At 48.4% G+C, this 21,625-nt stretch overlaps 1 protein-coding gene across 1 annotated transcript in view; it reads left to right on the forward strand.

Moving 5' to 3' along the window:
* Positions 1 to 16,439, forward strand: part of CHD5 (chromodomain helicase DNA binding protein 5) — a 57,086-nt gene extending 40,647 nt beyond the window's left edge. The window contains exons 16-30 of the mRNA XM_006876912.1: positions 4,283 to 4,420; positions 4,501 to 4,622; positions 5,418 to 5,591; positions 5,973 to 6,114; positions 7,239 to 7,370; positions 10,549 to 10,666; positions 11,937 to 12,061; positions 12,985 to 13,216; positions 13,427 to 13,537; positions 13,725 to 13,897; positions 14,518 to 14,692; positions 15,317 to 15,409; positions 15,626 to 15,714; positions 15,912 to 16,007; positions 16,404 to 16,439. Of these exons, the coding sequence (XP_006876974.1) occupies positions 4,283 to 4,420; positions 4,501 to 4,622; positions 5,418 to 5,591; positions 5,973 to 6,114; positions 7,239 to 7,370; positions 10,549 to 10,666; positions 11,937 to 12,061; positions 12,985 to 13,216; positions 13,427 to 13,537; positions 13,725 to 13,897; positions 14,518 to 14,692; positions 15,317 to 15,409; positions 15,626 to 15,714; positions 15,912 to 16,007; positions 16,404 to 16,439 (1,956 nt within the window). The remainder of the gene's footprint in view (positions 1 to 4,282; positions 4,421 to 4,500; positions 4,623 to 5,417; positions 5,592 to 5,972; positions 6,115 to 7,238; positions 7,371 to 10,548; positions 10,667 to 11,936; positions 12,062 to 12,984; positions 13,217 to 13,426; positions 13,538 to 13,724; positions 13,898 to 14,517; positions 14,693 to 15,316; positions 15,410 to 15,625; positions 15,715 to 15,911; positions 16,008 to 16,403) is intronic.
* The last annotated feature ends 5,186 nt before the right edge of the window (positions 16,440 to 21,625 follow it).

Consider the following 21,625-nt stretch of genomic DNA (forward strand, 5'->3'; position numbering starts at 1 on the left):
TATAACCATTCAAATAACCAAAGGGTACACCCCACAAGCCTGCCCCCCAGCCGTCAGCACACAGCCCCTCTCCCTCTCTAAGTTAATCCCCCATTTTAGATAGCCAATGTCTAAGTTGCTTGTCCCTACCAACCCAGTATTCCTTCAGTCTGAAATTGATCAAACATGCAATCAAGATGTATTGATAATTACTGGTGATTGGAATGCAAAGGTTGGAAACAAAGAGGAAGGAAAAATAGTTGGAAAATATGGCCTTGGTGATAGAAACAATGCTGGAGATCTTCTAATAGAATTTTACAAGGCCAATGACTTCATTGCAAATACACAGAAATCAAAGTGAATATACAGAATACATCTCTGGACAGAGATGGTGGGAAAGCTCCACGTCATTAGCCAAAAGAAATGTAGGGGAAGACTGTGTAATAGACCATTAATCTCTCATATAGAGTTCAGACTGAAGCTGAAGAAAATGAAAAAAAGTCCACAAGAACCAGAACATGTCCCACCTGAATTTAGAGATCATCTGAAGAGCAGATGTGATGCATTAGACACTAAAGACCGAAGACCAATAGAGTTGTGGGATGACATTAAGAACACCATACAGGAAGAAAGCAAAAGGTCATTAGGAAGACAAGACAGAAGGAAAAGACCAAAATGTATGTCAGAAGAGAAACTGAAACTTGTTCTCCAGTGTAGAGATGCTAAAACAAATGGAAGAAATGAGGAAGTACAAGAGCGGAATAGAAAGTTTCAAAGAGCAGCTGGAGATGACAAAGTCAAATATTTAAACGAAATGTGCAAAGAGTTAGAAAAACCTGGAGTTAGAAAACCAAAAGGGAAGGATACACTCAGCATTTCTCAAGCTGAGGGAACTGAAGAAAAAATTCAAGCTTCAACTTGCAATATTGAAGGGTTCTATGGGCAAAATATAATGATGCAGAAAGCATCAAAGAATATGGAAGGAACACACAGAGTCACTGTACCAAAAAGGAATGGTGGATATTCATCCCTTTCAAGAGGCAACATATGATCAAAAGCCAGTGATACTGAAGGAAGAAGTCCAAGGTGCATTGAAGGCATTGACAAAGAACAAGGAATTGATAGAATACAAATTGAAATCTTTCAACAAACTGATACAGCACTGGAGGCACTCACTCAACTATGCCAAAAATTTGGAAGACAACTACCTGGCCAACTGATTGGAAGAAATCCATATTTGTGGCCATTCCAAAGAGAGGTGACCCAACGGAATGGGGAAGTAATTGGACAATATTATTAATAACTCATACAAGTAAAATTTTGCTAAAAATAATCCCCAAATGGTTGCAAATGTACATTGACAGATAATTTCCAGAGGTTTAAACCAGACATGGAATGATGGATATCATTGCTGACGTCAGATTGATCTTGGCTGAAAGCAGAGAATACTAGAAAGATGTTTACTGTGCTTTATTGACTACACAAAGACTTTTGATTGTGGGGGATCATGACAAACCATGGACAACATTTTGGAGAATGACTATTCTGGGACACTTAATTGTGCCCCTGAGGAAAACTGTACATAGACCAAGAGGCAGTTGTTTGAAAAGAACAAAGGAACACTGAATGCTTTAAAACTAGGTAAGGTGTGCATTCTTTCACCATACTTATTCAATCTGCATGCTGAGCAAATAATCTGAGCTGGATTATATGAAGAAAGAGGTGGCATCAGGATTAGAGGAAGACTCATTAACAGCCTGCAATTTGTAGATGATATAACCTTGCTGAAAATCTTACTTACTGATGAAGAGCAAAGACTACTACAGCCTTTGGTATGGGTTGCACCTCAAAGCAAGAAAACAAAAACCCTCACAATTGGACCAATAAATAACCCATGTAAATGGAGACAAGATTAAGGTTGTCAAAGATGTCATTTTACTCGGATCAACCATCAACACTCATGGAAGCAGCAGTCAAGAAACCAAGTGACGTATTGTGTTAGGCAAATCTGATGCACAAGACTTCTCTCTTTAAAGTGTTCTAGAGCAAAGGTTTCAGTTGAGGCCTAAGGTGTGCCTGACCCAAACCAGAATATTTTCGATAACTTCATATCCTTGTGAAAGTTGGACAATGAATAAGGAAGACTGTAGAAGAATTGATGCATTTGAGTTATGGTGTTGGAGGAGATTATTAAAAGTACTGTGGACTGACTGCCAAAAGAGCGAACAAATCTGTGTTGGAAGACGTACAGCCAGAATGCTCTTTGGAAGCCAGGATGACCACATTTCGTCTCTCATACTTTAGACATATTGTCAGGAGGGACTAGTCCCTGGAGAAACATAATGTGTAAAGTAGAAGGTCAGAGAAAAAGAGGAAGACCCCCAACTATAGATGGATTGTCACAGTGGCAGCAACAATGGATTTAAATGTAGGTTGGCACAGAACCAGGCAATGTTTTTGTTCTGTTGTGAATAGAGTCACTATGAGTTAGTATCGACTCAGTCCCTAACAACAAGACACCAACAGCAATCAACCCAGTGTACTGAGGAGGCAGGCTTGATCTTTGATATGAAGAATCCTTTCCTTTCGATTGGAATTTTGAGCAACTACATCCATAAACAAAGGTCCAGTTCATCAAATTGTAGCAATTTACATTTGCTCACTGTATCAAACTTCTTTATCTTCATCTGTTTGAGTTCTGGTCAGCAAACCTTCCAAGTTAGGTCAAATGGGTACTATCTGCAAGTCTGGGAGTTCTCCCACGCTTCCCTGCACGTCAGACCATCTGGCCTCTTCACTCTCAACTCTAGCCCACTGTGGCTAGGTCAGTGTCCCTCAGCTTCAAACCAGCCAGTCCTTCCTCTTTTCTCTCTCAAGGTCAATGGTTGTCTCTGGAACATGTCCAAACTCAGCCCATGTCTTCGTTGCTGCATTTTCCCTACTTCCACTCACAAGGAAGTCCAGTGAGCGTACAAGCCTGCTTGTGTGTTCCCTTTGAGTTTCAGTCTTAGAAGGGGGTTTCCCCTGATGGGCTGTCTTTTCTTGCCTTGGTGGTTCCAAGGCAAATAGCTTGCTTGATATTGTAACAGCCGAACACTCTGCTTTTTTCTTCTCTCTGCTGGTCTTACTTTCCAGAAGTATCTTCTGTTCCTCTAGCTGTTCTGGGTTGGTTTGCATGTCCTTTCAAATGGGAATGGCCCATCTCAGAAGGTTCTGGGTTAGGGCTCAGGATTCCACCTAAGGCCTCCTACTCCACAAAGGCTTAACATAAAGCCTATTTTCCTGGGCAAATTCTAGCACCTCTTTTAGCTAATCCAGTCAGTTATAGAACCTCAGACTTTTACTTGGAGGTCTGCCTGGTGGGAGAAGAGAAGGCTACAGGGGGGACACAGAGCACTTTCCCTGGGGACAGGCCCTGGCTTCCTCAGCCATCATGAAAGGCCCCTTGCTGCCAGGCAGAAAACAGAAGTTTCTCCTGGCTGTGAACCCCCCACACAGGGAGCCAGCCCTGTGCCACTCTGGCAGGCTGGCCCTATAGCCCCACTTCATGTTACACTTTTTTGGGCCTGTCACATTTTGGGGGCCTGCCTTGTTGCTGCACCCACAGACACGCCCTTTCTACTCCTCCCCTTACCATGACCCTTGGTGCCCTGTGTCCAGTCTCCAAAGGGGCTCTGATAGTGGGTTGTTGTTGAGCTAGCCCTGGGTGTGAATCCTGCCTTGGGGATCTGGGGAGGTACACAGCCATTGGGAGGTCTTGTAGGTTGCCAAGTGGACGTGCGGATAGCTGGTTTGGGAGGATGAGCGAAAGTACAGCACGCAGGCCAGTCACACACTCTGTGTTCCACATCTGCTGGTGATAGTATTTGATGTTGAGCTCATTCCAATTCATAGTGTCCCCATGTGACAGAGTAGAACTGCCACCCCATAGGCCTTTATTGGCTGGAATCTTTATGGAAACAGATCTCCAGGCCTTTCTTCTGTAGTGCTGCTGGGTAGGTTGAGACCACCTACCTTTACAGGTTAGCAGCTGATCTCAAACCTTTTGCACCACACAGACACCTTCCAAACCCAGAAGCTGTTACTGTTCATAATAGTAACAGTTGGAGTCTTTCCCAACACAGTACTCATCTCAGTGCTGGGTTCCGGGCCTCACTTTATCCCTTTAGCTCAGACCAATGTTTCATTTTCAACCCTGAGCTGGCCAGGCCTCTGGGGGTCCTTAAGAATATTTGGGGGTTCCCACTATGCCTCTTTCTTGCCTCCCCTCTCAGCATCCCTCCTCCACCTCCTATCCCTGCAGAAAGAAGTCCAGATCAAGTTCCACGTGTTGCTCACTTCCTATGAGCTCATCACCATCGACCAGGCCATCCTGGGTTCCATCGAATGGGCCTGCCTGGTGGTGGACGAGGCGCACCGGCTCAAGAACAACCAATCCAAGGTAGGTGGGTACCACGGCCTGGGAGCTATCAAGGGGCTGGCTACACTGTGACCTGACTAACCCTTCTGTTCCCTCTTAAGTTCTTCAGGGTCTTAAACAGCTACAAGATTGACTACAAGCTGCTGCTCACAGGGACCCCCCTTCAGAACAACCTGGAGGAGCTCTTTCATTTGCTCAACTTCCTGACCCCGGAGAGGTTCAAGTGAGCCGTGGGGCCTGGGGAAAACGAGTGGGCACATTAGCAGGCCTCATCTCAAAGGACCTGGTGCAGTATTGGCCCTTGTTAACTACCCTGGTGACTTAACCTGTTCCCTCACCCTGGCTTGGCTACAGCCATGCTCCCCACTCCTATTTCTCCGTGAGGACTGTGGGTGACCATGACAGGAAGCAGAGAGGAGGGTCTGGGGTGGAGATGAGGAGAGCTCACCTTTTCCTTCTTGCTCAAGATTTGGAGAGCACCAACCTCCTTGCCTTCACCTACACCACTTTCCTGCCCAGGATGAGTGTTCTGGGTAAAGAATGTTCTGGAATCAGGATGCGTAGATTTGAGAGAAGGCTTTGGAACAGTTGTTGTTGTTCTTGCTAAGTACTGCCAAGTCAGTTCCGACTCATAGCAACCCTGTGTATGGTTTTCAAGGAGCGGCTGGTGAGCTTGAACTGCAGACCTTGTGGTTCAAACCAACTTTGCAGTCCAGCGCACTTGGGCACCTTTCATCCTCCATTTTTTACCTGTAGAATGGGTACTAGTCCCAGAGGTTTGAGGACAGGAAGGTCTGTGTGACTTAGAAAGCCAGAATGTATCAAATATCTCAGGCTTAACTGGAGACTGAGAGGATATCCGGGCGGTCCAGGGTTCCGGCCCCCAAGCACCTCCAACAGTGACAGGGGGCTGACTTGGTTTTCCCTGTGGCCCGGTCATAGCTGTAACACCTTTGCGGAGGACTTTGACCTGCACTGGTCCTTTGCTTCCAGTTTCTAGCCCAGCCCTTTCTTGCAGCAACCTGGAGGGCTTCCTGGAGGAGTTTGCAGACATCTCCAAGGAAGACCAGATCAAGAAGCTGCATGACCTGCTGGGGCCACACATGCTGAGACGGCTCAAGGCTGACGTGTTCAAGAACATGCCGGCCAAGACCGAACTGATCGTGCGTGTGGAGCTCAGTCAGATGCAGAAGTGAGTGGGCTGCCCATATCCCTGGCTGGGAGGGCTTCTCAGCTGCCTCCCTGCTAGGTCCCACCTGTCCTGGGTCACCTCCAGGGGTGAGTGGAAGGTTTTTCCTGCTCTGCCAGGACCTTGACTTGCCTTCCTTTTTGAGGTTTCTCTCAGGACTCTTGACCAGAGCTCTGAACTGCTGGCCTTCTAGCAGTTTCCTTCAGGGGTTCCCCCTGGTCTTTGTATATGGGTAATGGCCCTCAGCCTCCTATAGGCCAGAGCAGGTCCCTCACCCTATAGGCCAGAGCAGGATACCCTTCATGGGAGGGGCTCTTGGGGGTGGGGGGGCTGGTCCAGCCTGGCCTCAGTACCTCCAGCCCTTCTCCTCATGCCCTGTGTCAGGAAGTACTACAAGTTCATCCTCACACGGAACTTCGAGGCCCTGAACTCCAAGGGGGGCGGGAACCAGGTGTCACTGCTCAACATCATGATGGACCTGAAGAAATGCTGCAACCACCCCTACCTCTTCCCTGTGGCCGCTGTGGTGAGTGCCTGTGGCTACTGTAATAAGTGTCCTGTGACTGTTGTGATACATACCCCTGATGTCGTGGTAGGGTCTGTGGGCTCAGCCCCACATCCCCTAGCTGTGCCCTGAGAATGAGACTCTGGCGGTGATGCAGGTGGCTTCCTTGTTACAAAGAGAAGCCTCTGAGGACCTATGTCTGTCCCTTGCTCAGGCAGGTCCTCTCCTTCCTGAAGGTCTCACTCTGTGATCTCTAAAATAAAGGGACATCAAGGTCCTCTCAGGGCAGGGTCCCGAACGCTTAGCTGGCGCCATCATGAAGGGAGTCCAGAAGGTCTGGGTGAGGCTCAGAAATCACATTTTTAACCTGCTTCAGTGGTTCTGACGTACAGCCGTGGGTGAGCGACCAGACACACTTGGGCGAGCGCTAGCCCTTGCCAGCTGTGCAGGATCAGGAAAGTTAATGATCCTCGCAGAACCTCTGTTTAGTTACGTGGGTACAATAGCAGCATCTATCTGGGAGGGCCATGGTGAGGATCAGACTTCTCAGTAGATGTCTCCATCGTTGCTGTTCTGATTCTAATTGAAGTGCCCCTCCCATTGCTCTCCACAAGAACAGTGCAGAGATAGCTGTAGGAGACTGTGCTGGAAAGAGCCCAACTGGGGATCACCCCAGACTGTTCTCATGACTCTTTGGGATGACAAAGAACTGTGTTGTAACTTGCCTTCTGATGGGCACTGTGTCTAGCTGGGGTTCAGAGGGTGGCATTCTCTGGATGCAACCCAGCGGCTAGCTGTGACTAGATGAGCTTCCCACTGGGAGGCCAGCTTAGCATGGCTGTCTTGTTTATTCACTGAAGCATTGGGTCTTGGTGGAGTGCCAATCAGGGCATGAAGACCAAAGGTGGAGTTAGTATGTCTGTGACCGCTGCCTGAGAAGGTGGCAGCGGGAGCTGGGGCCTGTGTGACCCTGTGAGCTTGGGCTGACTCCTGTTTGAGTTCTATGCTCAGCAAGGAGGAGCCCCCAACTGGGTAGATGGGCATTTGGTCTATTGCCGGGCCCTTGTCTGCCTACTGGGCCTCTTTGGTGCAGAACCAGAGAGGAACAGGTGCCCTTCATGCCCTGGTTTCTGCTGTGTGTCCAGGAGGCACCTGTCTTGCCCAATGGCTCTTATGATGGCAGCTCCCTGGTCAAGTCTTCAGGGAAGCTCATGCTGCTGCAGAAGATGCTCAAGAAGCTGCGGGACGAAGGCCACCGTGTGCTCATCTTCTCTCAGGTGAGCCGCTCCATTGACCCAGCCCCAACTCCCTCTCAGCCGAGGAGCATGCTGTCCTGCTGTCTGCTGAGAGAGGGACCTGGTGGACAGAGGCACCCCATGGATGCTGATGCTATCCATGTGGGAGGGATGATCCCTGGGTTCCAAAGGTTGTTAAGTCTGTGCCTTGGCAGCATGCAGTCAAGGAGAGCTGGCTGAGGTTTAAGGTCAATGATTTGGGGTCTGTTGGCTGGAAAGATCAGCATCTCCTTCCTACCTGACTCTTGACAAGCTGAATGGTACCAGACTGGAGCCATAGCTTCCATACCCCTCACCTTTGTGAGCTGGTTCTCAGTAAGGTGGGCCTTGAGCTTGCACCAGGAGGAGTTCTGAGGTGGGGGCAGCTCCTGGAAAGGCCCCTTTCTAGCATGATCCTGAGGTTGCAATTACAGCATTGCCTTTGGGACAGTCAGAGGAAGTCTGTTTACTCTCACTCATTTGTTCCTTTATCTGTTCATCTGTCATTCATCAAACTCTGTGCTAGGTACTTGGGTACAGAGACAAATGAGTCTCTATCTTCACATTGCTCACAGTTTCGTGTGGGAGACCAAGTTAAAGAGATAGTTACTGTCATCCATTAGCTGACAGGACTGGAAAACAGTGCAGTTGTAGAATACAGTTCTTCAGAAAGTTAAACATAGAATTACCACATGACCCATCAACTCCACTCCTAAGCATATACCTGAAGACTTGACACTCAGATACACCAATGTTTATTGCAGTTTGTTGCAGCATTCTTTACAATAGTTAAAAGGTGGGAACGACCCAAGCATCTTTCAACTGGTGACTGGATAAACAAAATGTGGTCCATCCATCCAGTGGAATATGATTCAGATGAAGATCAGAAACAGGCCATGGCATGGGTGAACCTTGAAGAGCTTATGCTGAGTGAAATAAGTCAGACACAAAAGGACAAATATTATATCCCACTTATATGAAATATTTAAAATGGGCAAATGTTTAGAGACCAGAGCTTATTAGTGGACACGAGGGGTTTGTGGGAGGACAAAAGAATTGTTGTTGAAGGGGCACTGAGTTTCTGTTTGAGGTGATGAGATCATTTGAAAAGATGGTGGTGATGATTGTACATCACACTGAATGTAATTAATGTTTTCAGAAATACATACATACAAAACGGTTGAAATGGCAAATGTTATGCTGCATGCATTTTGCTACAGTAAAAATAGATAGAGAGGGCTAGTTACTCACCCCTGTGGCCAGATCTGTGATGGAGGGCATAGTTCCACGTCTGTGAAGTGTCCTGGGACTAAAAATGTGCCTAGTATGAAAAGACTAGATTCATTACTTGAAGCCATAAACTGGGATGTGACTTCTGTGCATATGAAAGTTGACACAAACAGTTCCTGGGATTGTTAAAATCTATGGGACCGTGGCAGGCCGAGGAATATGGGGAAAGCAGACCAAACCGAACCAAGCAGTGGGCTGGCTTGGAGATGGAATCCATCATCTCCTAATACCACTATCAACAAAAGACCTGAGTTTAGGCTGAATCTTTGTGGTGGTACCAGGTAGAGAGAACTACTGTTCAACTCTAGAGATGTGCACAAAGGGTAAGGGACAGAGCTCTCTTGTCCAAAGTGGGCCTAATGACCAACATTCCAAAACTGTTGACCAAATAGAATGTTAAGATGTCCTGGGACGCAAAACACTAATTGGAATCCAAATGCAAGGAAAATAATAAAACAACCTGAAAAACTCTTTGAAGAAGCATGTTTAGGATCCCCCCACCCCACCCCAAAATTAAAACCAGGAAGAAATCAAATAAGAAGAACTAGTATCTGTGTTGTTGTTGTTGTTGTCAGGTGCCATCGAGTCAGAATCGACTCATGGTGACACCATGCACAGCAGAACAAAACAATGTCTGTCCTGGGACAACCTCACTACCGCTGCCACACTTGAGTCCATCAATGATGCTACCTGGCCAATCCATCTCGTTGGGGGTCTTCCTCTTTTTATCTGACCCTCCACCTTACCCAGCATGACATCCTTCTCCAACGATTGTTTCCTCCGGACAATATGTCCAAAAGAGTATCTGTGTAGGAGTCATTGAAATAAAGTGTTTCAACAGACTGGATAAACTCTTGAAACTACTGTCATGAACATTGAAGAACTGGCGCTGGGCACTAAGGAACCTTCCAGAATTCAGCATAGAAAGGTGAAGATACAAATGTGAAAGATCATGTCAGACTCTAAAAAAATAACTTAATAGGATTTGCAGAAGAAAAAGTAGAGGAAATGGTGAAATCATGGTGAGCTGAACATTTGTCAGACTTGATACAGGGTCTGAGATCTAAAGTGTACAATGAAGGACCAAGCAAAATAAATAAAATGAAACTAACTTCTGGACACATAATAGTGAAACTGTATCACTTTAGCCCTAGTACTTACATAGGAATGACAGGCTATCTATCCTCAGACTTCTCATCAGCAATGATAAGTGACAGGAGATAAATGTAAAATCTTCAATACATTGCGGATAAATAACCATTTACTATGACTCCTGGTGTGGTGCTGTGGGTTAGTGCCTTGGACTGCAAAGTTGGCTTGAACTGCATAGTTGGCAGTTCAAGCTCACCAGTTGCTCCTTGGAAACCCTGTACAAGGTCGCTATGGGTCGGAACTGACTCGACTGCACTTAACAATAACTAGTAGTTTTATATCCTGCTAAACTACCTTTCATAATGATTCAGAAAGAGCTTCCCTTTTTTTCTCCCATGGGAGGAGTGAAATCAGGGAGAACTTCACAGAGTAGGTGATATTTGGACTTTCTAGGCAGTAAGGGGGTGGATGTTCTAGTAGAGAGCCCAATTTTCTAGACAAGTGGTTTGGGATGATGAGGGTGTGAGGGAGATGAAGCCCAGATGAAGCACCTTGAGTGCCAGGGTGAAGAACCGGGACAGGTCTGTGTGAACAGGGAAGGCTCACACACAGAATTGTGCTTTGGGTAGGTGGTTTCAGAACTAGTCTGGAGGATGGATTGGATTCAAGGAGGTGGAGGTTGTGTCCTTGTCTAGTCTGGCTGCTCTGCCCTCCCCTAACTCGGCTGGGGGTCCTGTCCATGGCACCGTGGAGGCCCCTCCTTGGTGGCATCCCCTCAGACATACCATCTACCCTGCAGATGACCAAGATGCTGGACCTCCTGGAAGATTTTCTCGAGTATGAAGGCTACAAGTATGAGCGGATTGATGGAGGCATTACTGGGGGCCTTCGGCAAGAGGCAATCGACAGATTCAATGGTACCCCAACCACCCTTCTGGGTCATTCCTGCCTGTTATTCTAAACTAAGTTCTTAGATCACCCAACTCAACTTCAAATTAGCTGCTTCTCAAACGGCTGAAGGAAGCTGGTGTTGTCAAGTCAGTTTCAGCACGTAGTGACTCCATGTGACAGGTAGAACTGCCCCAAAGGCTTTCTAGGCTATAATCTTCATGGGGGCAGATTACCAGGCCAGGTCTTTCTCCTGTAGAGTGGCTGGATGGCTTAGAAAAGCCAACCTTTTAATTATCAGTCAAATGCTTAGCTGTTGCACCACCAGACCTGTCCTTAAGTCATAGCATTAGGCTTTCAATGCTGAAATGAATTCACTTTGCACAACCATGGAGCTATTTCCTAGCTTCCATGATCAGAAAAAGGAGCTCTAGTAGCGTACTGGTTACAAATCGGGCTGCTAATCTCTCACGGTCAGCAGTTCGAAACTACCAGCTGTTCTGCGGGAGAAAAATGAGGATATCTGCTCCCGTAAAGATTTACAGCCTCGGAAACCCTGTATATGGTCGCTGTGAGTCGGAACCAACTCCACAGCACATAACAACAACAACAACAACATGATCAGTAAGGGCCAGGCCAAATGCTAATTGTAGCAATTCCTCTTGCACACTCAATTCAGGGACACGGGGGTGTAAAACTAGGACAGAGTTTGAAGATCTCAATGTGGCTATGATGCACCTTGGAAGTGAGAGTGGATGAATGAAGCATTTGGCGACTGAGGGCCTGTTTGCAGTCTTAGTGGGCACTGTGGTCAGTCCTGGTCAATCCACACAGGGCTCTGATGGGACTGAAAACCAGCCTTCCTGGGACAGTCAGGACTGCCCACTGAGAGCTGTGTCCCTGGGTATTCTTTCGCCACTCTGAGGGCATCAATGGGCTAGGAAGAGCTGGGGAAGCCTCAAGAGACTCACCTTTGTGGGGGGTGTGGGAGCTGGTGAGTGGGACCCTTGAGAGGTTTTGCTATGTTTACAACCTATTTGCATTTGGGTCATTGCCCATCTGGTCTTTGAAGATCAACTTTCTTCTGTTTCTCCAATTAGCTGGGTTGGGATCAGTGCACAGGTGGGGCTAAGTGGGGGTTCAGGTGACCATCAGTGAGGACCATCGCCTGTCCCAGTGCTCTCCTGGGCACCTCTGGGCATTTGAGAGGTCCTCTTTGATCTCCTCTCTCCATCTTGTCTTCTGTCCACCTGTGCCCTCCCACTGCATCTTCTGCTGGACATTGGCTTCTGTCTGCAGCCCCGGGGGCCCAGCAGTTCTGCTTCCTCCTCTCCACCCGGGCAGGTGGCCTGGGCATCAACCTGGCCACAGCAGACACAGTCATCATCTACGACTCCGACTGGAATCCACACAATGACATCCAGGTGTGTGACTCTGAGACCACCCTCAGGACACCTCAGTCAGCTGGACTCTTCTCTTGTTTTTGACCTTGGCTCCCATCCTTCATTGCCTCTTTTGCTCCTTAGTTCGGGGGCCTTCACCCCTGACCTATGTCTCAGGGCTGCAGGCTCTCCTGAGTGATCCCTGGGAGCCTCAGCCCAGGAGGGGTTTTGAGTGCTGGGTGGAGGTTTTTCCCCTGCCCCTGCAGCTATCCCAGTGTAGAGAGGAGTAAGATGTATGCCCAAGGACACTCAGCAAGTCTGTGGTCCTCCCTGTCTGTCCTTACCCTCAGACCAAGGCCATGGAGGGAGGTGGGCTGAGGAGCCCTGGGACCAGGGGGACCAATTTTGGAGGCGACAGGGGAATAGAGGGAAGGACAAGTCCTATAGACATCCCTGATGTCTCCTGGCCACCTCAGGGACAGAGACATACACACCCCCGTTAGCACAGACACCCTTACAAATGCATGAGCACACTCTTATGTACTCAAGTTTGCATACAAGTCACCCCACAGACACTCAGTTATCCCCATGTGACTCCTTTCACATCACCCAGGGACCTGGATGCTCCTGGAATGTCATCTTAGGTGTGTCCTCATATGTGTTCAGCCCCTTGCCCTGGGTAGCTGCCGAGCCTTGCATGTCCTTGTGGTCACTGACACACACTGAAGTGGCTATGGTCTCCAACACGAGTTGTCCAGTCCCCTTAGCGGCTTCAGGAGGTGCAGTCCGGCTCCCAGTGACCCTCCCTGGAGCCCTGCACAGCTTCAGCCACACTATACATGCTCTGCACTGTTCCTCAATCACACCCTGTGTGTGCACACACAGTCCCCTCACACACATGCAGTCACACATGCATGACCCCAGGATCCTGGTCAGCTGCTGTGATGAGCTGCTGGTGTCCACAGGCCTTCAGCCGTGCCCACCGCATTGGGCAGAACAAGAAGGTGATGATCTACCGCTTTGTGACGCGGGCCTCGGTGGAGGAACGCATCACCCAGGTAGCCAAGCGCAAGATGATGCTGACCCATCTGGTGGTGCGGCCAGGCCTCGGCTCCAAGTCGGGCTCCATGACCAAGCAGGAGCTGGACGACATCCTCAAGTTCGGCACTGAGGAGCTCTTCAAGGATGATGTGGAGGGTGCGCTGCTGCAGAGAGTGCTTGGGATGGGGACTTGGGTTACGTATTTTTTGGGGGGTTACTTCTTGAGTAGATACACTAGGCTGGGTCCCTTTCTCCTCTGTCCTGTCCTGGCTCCCTGTTCCATCTCTGCTGGTGGGGCAGGCAGGGTCAAGGGTGTCTTAGTGGCTCCCACTCCACCATCCCCCCTTCTCCTCCTCTGCCTTGCAGGCATGATGTCTCAGGGCCAGAGACCTGTCACGCCCATCCCAGATGTCCAGTCCTCCAAAGGGGGCACCTTGCCTGCCAGTGTGAAAAAAAAACATGGCAGCACCCCACCAGGTGGGTACCAGCACTACCCACCCATCCTCCTGGGGGTGAGGGGTTCCGCCCTACCCTGGCTGCTTCTCCTGTTGGGAAGAGTGGGTGACTGTGGGTGAAGGGTGGGTGCAGGTCCCTCCCTGGCCATCATGGGTGCCCCATGGAGGCTGCCCAGGTGGTCTAGGCACTTCCGGTCTTTTTTCCACAGGGGACAACAAGGACGTGGAGGATAGCAGTGTGATCCACTATGACGATGCCGCCATCTCCAAGCTGCTGGACCGGAACCAGGATGCCACGGACGACACGGAGCTGCAGAACATGAACGAGTACTTGAGCTCCTTCAAGGTGGCGCAGTATGTGGTCCGAGAGGAGGATGGTGTGGTAAGCCCCCTTGAGTCCGTTTACTGAGCTCCACAGCCACCCAGAGGACCTTTCTGAAGTGCAAACGAACCCTGCCCCTGGCTAGAACCTGCTCTTCAGGGTTTGGCAGTCAGGGTCCCACCTGCCCCCTCTGCCTCATGCCTGGATTCCCTCTCACCCCATCTTCCCTTTCTCCACCAAACAGACCCCTGTTGTCTTTGAAGGGTCAGCTCCCAGGTCACTCACTTCATAAGATGACTCCATCTCCTGCTCAGTTTTCCCTCTGGAGTGTGTTCACCCCTATAGCCCAGTGCCTGCAATTACTTGGGGAATGAATGAATGAGTGAATGGATGGGTGACCGGGACAGGCGAGAGGGAAGTCAGCTCAGGCTGTGGTAATCTGGTGATGGAGTAGGCAGGTCTTCTTATCCATCCATGAGTCCCAAGAGAGGCAACATGAGGTCTTCCAGTCGGATGAGACCCCCCACTCTGCTCCCCCCACTCCTGAGTCCTGTGGAACCCAGGCCTGTGGGGTGCTGGTCCGCTGAGTCCCATGGCACCATGCCTGTGGATGCCTTCGTCTCTGGCCCCGACCCCTCAAGCCTAGCGGAGCAGAACTGAGTCGGAGTGTGTGCCCCTAGGAGGAGGTGGAGAGGGAGATCATTAAGCAGGAGGAGAACGTGGACCCTGACTACTGGGAGAAGCTGCTTCGGCACCACTACGAGCAGCAGCAGGAAGATCTGGCGCGCAACTTGGGCAAGGGCAAGCGCATCCGCAAGCAGGTCAACTACAACGACGCCTCACAGGAGGACCAGGGTGCGTGCGGGTCTGGGCTGCGCTGGCTGTCGCCTACCTGTGACTGGGTCCTGGAGCGAGCGGCCTGGCGTGGGCGGGTTCTCACCTCGCTGTTGCTGGGCCCCGGGGGCGGGGCCCAGAGCTGGGCGGAGTCTCGCTTGGCTGTGGTTGAGCCCTGTAGCCGTGCTGGGCGGGGTCTCGCCAGTCTGTGGCTGGCTCCTGGAGGTGGGGTTCCCGGGGTGGGCGGGGTTTCACCTGGCTGTTGTTGGACCCTGGAGGCGGGGTTCCCGGGCAGGGGATGTCTCGCCTGGCTGTGGCTGGACGCTGAAGGAGGTTCCCAAGGCTGAGCAGTAGCCTCCAGGGCAGAGGTGTGGGCAGTGGGGAGAGTGGAAGGTGAGCTAGAGACGTAATGAGAAGGCTTCTCAGAGAAAGGGTCTTGTAGGCAGGCGTGGGGTGTTGGGTGTTTGGGGAAACAAGGTGGGTAATAAAGGAGAGGCTTCACCTTTGCTGGTGGTGTGCATGACTGAACTTGCAATAAGCCTTTGGAGGTGGGCGCTGTTTGGATCTTCACTTTGGGGTAGGGGTGGGGGCTTGTCATGCCTTGGGTTTGAGAGGCCTACTCAGTACCCTGCCTGGCCCCCACAGAGTGGCAGGACGAACTCTCCGACAACCAGTCTGAATATTCCATCGGTTCTGAGGATGAGGATGAGGATTTTGAGGAGAGGCCGGAGGGGCAGAGTGAGTCAGTCTCAGTGCTGAGGCCAGGGATCTGGATGGGGTCAGCTCGGGGCTGAAAGGGTCACCACATTCCCCCGGTGCATCAAGACAGCTCCGGGTGGTGGGGGCAACTACAGGAAAACATCCTGAGGGTCCCACTGTCCTGGAGCATGTTGGTGTGTGGGGATGGGCTCAGGCTTTCTCAGGCTCTCCTGAGGGTGTGGGGGCTGCTTCCAGGTGGACGGCGACAATCCAGGCGACAGCTGAAGAGTGACAGGGACAAGCCGCTGCCCCCACTTCTTGCTCGAGTTGGTGGAAACATCGAGGTGGGAGCTGCCTTCATCTCCCGTTTCTCCCAGCCCCCACCTTCCTATTGTATCTTATTCCCTCACTCCTGCCAGGCTTTGGAGGAGGGGTTTGCCCAGGTCATATCCAAGTCTCCACCCTCCCCTTCCTCCACCACCCGTCTGTGTCCCCACCCTGATCAGACTCACCCCATTCCTGCTGCCCCTCCACCCACTAGGTGCTGGGCTTCAATGCTCGGCAACGTAAGGCCTTTCTGAACTCCATCATGCGCTGGGGCATGCCCCCTCAGGATGCCTTCAACTCCCACTGGCTGGTGCGGGATCTTCGAGGAAAGAGCGAGAAGGAGTTTAGGTACAGCACCTTCTCCATATCCCTAGTCCCCCAGGGCAAGGGCAGCTGGGAATTAGCTAGCACCAGGTTCTTGGTGGCTGGGTCCAGGTGTGGGGCAGGTTCATTTGCAGAAACACTGACCAGCTCCCTCTGCAAAAACCAGTTGGTTGGTGTTAACTTAGGGAGAGGAATCTGTGTTATCCAAGAGGGTTGGTCATTCTGGGAGGTGCCCCTGCCAGGGTGTTGCCATGCCCCCCTCCAGTACTTTCTGGGGTCTAAACCTGCGGCCTGGCGGGAGGCAGACAAGGACCATGACCCAGGCCACAAGATGCCTGGGGTTCTGCCAGCCCTCTGAGGGTCCTTGCGGCCCCTACCCCAGAGCCTATGTGTCCCTCTTCATGCGGCACCTGTGTGAACCTGGAGCTGATGGCGCAGAGACCTTCGCAGACGGTGTGCCCCGGGAGGGCCTCTCGAGGCAGCACGTGCTTACGCGCATAGGGGTCATGTCACTGGTTAGGAAGAAGGTGGGTGAGTACGCCGTTACTGGGCCTGCTGGCGGCCACCTGGGCCCTGGCTCTGCCCAGAGTTAGCGGTCAAGGGGGTCAGTGCTCAGGGTCTGAGCCAGGGCTGACTCATGATAAGGAAACCAACCTGGAAAGGCTCTCAGGATGAGGGTGATTGGTCACAGAGCATGGGACACAGGGTGGTGGGGCAGGGTGGGCCTTACACAGGAGTCTGTGGGCAAGACTGTGTCCGGCTTGGGTGGCCTTGGGCAGAGCAGAGTCCATGGCACCCCCGGTTCCACCAGCTGCCCTGAAGCCATGGGCTGAACTTCGACCACCTCCTTCTCTCCTGGCCTCCCCCCTTGCCCAGGTTCAGGAGTTTGAACACGTCAATGGGAAGTACAGCACTCCAGACCTGATCCCTGAGGCCCCTGAAGGCAAGAAGCCAAGCGAGGTCATCTCCTCAAACCCCAACACACCAGTGCCTGCCAGCCCTGCCCACATCCCGCCTGCCCCGCTGGGCTTGCCAGGTCTGGAGTCTGGGCAAATGGAGATGGGAACATGGGTCATGGGAGATAGCAAGGCCACAGGAGACTCCTGAGTCCTCCATACACCCAACAAAGTACAGCCCTTCCCTACCCTCCAAGTTTCTGCCTGCAGAATTATTGTCTCTCAAGGGCCTTTGCTTTGGGATAAAAGTCACATACTGTGAACTGTATCTTGTTAAAATGCATTATTCTTTGGTTTCTTAAGTATTCCCAAAGCTGTTGCAACCATTACCATGATCTGATTCCAGAATATTTTCATCACCCCAAAAGAAACCCATACCCATTAGCAGTCTGTCTTCATTCTCCTCCTTCTCTAAACTCTTGGCAACTACGAATCTATTTCCACTAATTTATGGACTTGCCTATTCTGGACATTTCATATAAATGGATTTGTAAATATGGGGCCTTTTGTGATTAGTTTCTTTTACTCGGCACGATGTTCTCAAGGTCCTTTCAGGTTGTAGTACCAGGATTTCATTTCTCCTTCTGGCTGAGTAATTTTCTAGTGTATGGGCATACTACAGTTTGTGTATGCATTCTTCAGTTGATGGGTACTTGAGTTATTTTCATGTTTTGGCTATTACAAATAATGTTGTTACAAACAGGTGTACATAAGTTTTTAATGTGTGGGTGTACATTTTCAATTCTTTGGGTATATACATAAGAGTGGAATTGCTGGAGTTGCTATGAATGGGAACTGACTCCATGGCAACGAGTTTTTGTTGTTGTTAAGGTAATTTTAGCCTTTTGAGGAACCTTCAAACAGTTATCTCACCATTTGACTACACCATTTGACATTTCCTTCAGCAGTGGATGTTGTAGTTTTTAGATCTCATGCAGTTGGTTCTGACTCATAGCAACCTTATGCACAACAGAATGAAACACTGCCTGCTATCCTCACAATTGTGGCTACACTTGAGCCCATTGTTGCTGCCATGGTGCCAGTTCATCTCATTGGGGCTCTTCCTCTTTTTTCTGACTCTCCGTTTTACCTAGCTTGATGTTCTTCTGCAGATTCCAGGGACAGGTCCCTCCTGATAATATGTCCAAAGTATGAGAGACAAAGTCTCATCATCATGGTGTCTAAGGAGCACTCTGACTGTACTTCTTTCAAAACAGATTTGTCTGGCAGTTCATGATACTTTTAATAGTCTTCTCCGATACCATAACTGTAATGCATCAGTTCTTCTACGGTCTTCCTTATTCACTGTCCAACTTTCACATGCATATGAGATTATCAAAAATACCATGGCTTCTTCGACCAGGCATACTTTAGTCTTCAAACTGACGTCTTTGCAGTTGAACACTGTAAAGAAGTCTTGTGCAGCAGATTTGCCTCATGCAATACATTGATTTCTTGGCTGCTGCTTCAATGAGTGTTGATTGTGGATCCCAGAAAAATGAAGTCTTTGACAACTTCAATCTTTTCTCCATTTATCATGATGTTACAGCGGTGAGGTTCTTGGTTTTCTTTACATTGAGGTGCAATCCATACTGAAGGCTGTAGTGTTTGATCTTCATCAGTAAGTATTATAAGTACTCTCTGCTTCCAAAAAGCAAGGTTGCCTCATCTGTATATTGTAGGTTGTTAAGGAGTCTTCTTCCAATCCTGATACCCTGTCCTTCTTCATATAATCCAACTTCTTGGATTATTTGCTCATTTTACAGATTGAATAAATATGGTGAAAGAATACAACCCTGGTATACACCTTTCCTATTTTTAAATCATTCAGTATCCCCTTGTTCTGTTTGAACAACTGTCTCTTGGTCTGTATACAGGTTCCTTATGAGAACAATGGAATGTTCTGGAATACCCATTTTTCACAATGTTAACCATAACTTGCCATGATCCATGCAGTCAAAAGCCTCTGTAGAGTCAATAAAGCGTAAGTAAACATCTTTTTGACAGTCTCTACTTTCAGCCAAGATCCATCTGATTTTAACAATGATATTCCTTGTTGTTCTATGTCCTCTTCTGACTCTGGCTTGAATAGTGACAGTTCTCTGTCGATGTACTGTTGCAGCTGTTTCTGAATTATCTTCAGCAAAATTTTACTTGTATGCGATATTAATGATGATGTTCTATGATTTCGACACTCCACTGGGTCACCTCTCTTTGTAATGGGCACAAATATGGATTTCTTCCAATTGTTTAGCCAGATAGTTGTCTTCCAGATTTCTTGGCATAGATGTGTGAGCACTTCCAGTGCCGCAACGTTTGTTGAAAATTTCAATTTGTATTCCATCAATTCCATCAATTCCTGGAGGCTTCTTTTTGGCCAATGTCTTCAGTGCAGCTTGGCCTTCTTCCTTCAGCACCATCCATCAGTCCTTGATCATACTTGAAGTGGTGGAACATGGACCCTTTCTTTTAGCTTTTTATTGTGAATTGAATGAACATTTACAGAAAATATTAGTCCCACATTGAATAAATTATACACTTTGTGTCATTACAATGATTGCAATCTACGCCATGTGCCATCAGGTAACAAAATTTACCTCATACTTTACCCCTTCCCCACCCCTATAACCATCATGTTGTTGTTTAGTGCTGTGGAGTTGGTTCTGACCCACATTAACCCTGTAAAGGGTTTCCAAGGAGTGACTGGTGAACTTGAACCGCCAACCTTGTGGTTCAAGCTGACTTTGTAATCCAGTGCAGTAATCCACAGTGCCACATTCAGACTCCATAACCATCATAGAATATTTCATTTAGCAAGAAAATCTTTTCTTAAATTTTTACAGTAATGGTCTCATGCAATATTTGTCCTTTTGTGATTGACTGATTTCACTTAGCATAATGTCCTCCAGGTTGTGAAGTGTTGGGCAGATTCATTGTTTTTCTTCAATGCTGCATAGTATTTCACTGTGTGTGTAAGTATCAAAGCTTGTTTAAACATTCCTCTGTAGATGGGCATTTAGGCTGTCTCCATCTTTTTGCTGTTGTGAATGATGTTGCAATGAACATGGGTGTGCATAGATCTAGTCGTGTCCCAGTTCTTATTTCTTGAGGATACATACCAAGTAGAGGAATTGCCGGGTCATGCAATATTTCTATTTCCAACTTTTTGAGAAAGTGCCATACCATTTTCTACAGTGGTTGTACCATTTTACAGTCCCATCAGCAGTTTTGGAGGGTCCTAGTCTTTCCACATCCTCGCCAGTATTTGTTGTTTTCTGTTTTTTGGAACTTTGCTATTAACATTTGAATAAGATGATATCTCACTGCTGTTTTGGTTTGCATCTCTCCAATGGTTAATGATTATGAGCATTTCTTCATATGTTTGTTGGCTGCTTGAATGTCTTCTCTGGTGAAGTGTCTGTTCATATCCTCTGACCATTTTTTTTTTTTTAAAAGCTTTTATTGTGAATTGAATGATAGTTTACATGGGAGAGCATCGGTTTTGCACTCAACCAATAGTATGTTGTTTCATTGCAATGATTATAATCCCCTCCATTTAAACAACCAAAGGGAACATTTTCTAAGCCAGCCTCCTGCTTGCCAGCACACAGCCTTTCTCTTCCCATGAGTCTAGAGTCCTCAGATGCTCTATCTCTCCATGTCCTCATCTCTGCCTCCATCAGGTGTCGCTGCTTCTATGGTTAGGATCCCATGTTCCGCTCATGCTGTATCTCGATGGTCATAGGGTCCTCTGTTCCTGGAATGTAAGATTAACTACTGCTCCTTTTTGTTACACAACTTCTGTTTTTATAGCTGTGACCATTGCAATTAGTCATGATAACAATTACTCAATATTGAATAAAAAGAATCCTATCCCCATCTCCTTTCACCAGACCCAGCTAGACACAATGAAAACTAGTCAGTGGGGATTCTACCTTCCCCACTTGCTCTGAAACTAAACTCCCTCTTGAAAATTTGCAAGTCTTTCCTGCTGGTCTTTCTTTCAAGAAGTATCTTTTGTTCCTCTAGCTATTCCAGGCTGGCTTGCATGTCCTTTCAAGTGGGGGAGTGTCCCACCTCAGAAGAATCTGATGGAGCTCAGGATTACACCTAAGGTTCTGTACACTACAAAGGCTCCACAAGAAGCCTATTTCACTGGGCAAGTTTTAGAACTCCTTTTAGGTATTCCAATCACTTATAGGTTGAAGATGGGCTCACAAGCTTTCTGTAATCATGTTTCCAGGTATTCCTTTCTTTCCTACTCAGTTGTCTATTTTACAGTAGTAGGAAAGGGAAACCAATATGCATAAGACAGCCAAGCATCTTGACATTATTTCTCCTCTTTTACCCATTGTATGTCTTGACCCCTGTATCACAGAGCCCTGTTATTTATTCCAAGGTTGAGTTCCTCTGACCATTTTAAATTGGATTCTTTGTTTTATTTTGGAGAGTATTTCTTTTCCTGATATGTCCTTACCAAACATTTTTGTCTTAGTCTGTGGGTTCTTTTTTTTTACTGTTTTGGTGAAATCCTTTGATACATATAAGTGTCTCATTTTTAGGAGGTCCTGTCATCTATTTTGTCTTCTGTTTGTGTGTTTTCAGTTATATTTGATAGTATATTCATGCCATATATCAGAAGTTTGTC

This window comes from Chrysochloris asiatica, unplaced genomic scaffold (assembly GCF_000296735.1).
Source record: "Chrysochloris asiatica unplaced genomic scaffold, ChrAsi1.0 scaffold00425, whole genome shotgun sequence".
Classification (NCBI taxonomy): Eukaryota; Metazoa; Chordata; class Mammalia; order Afrosoricida; family Chrysochloridae; genus Chrysochloris; species Chrysochloris asiatica.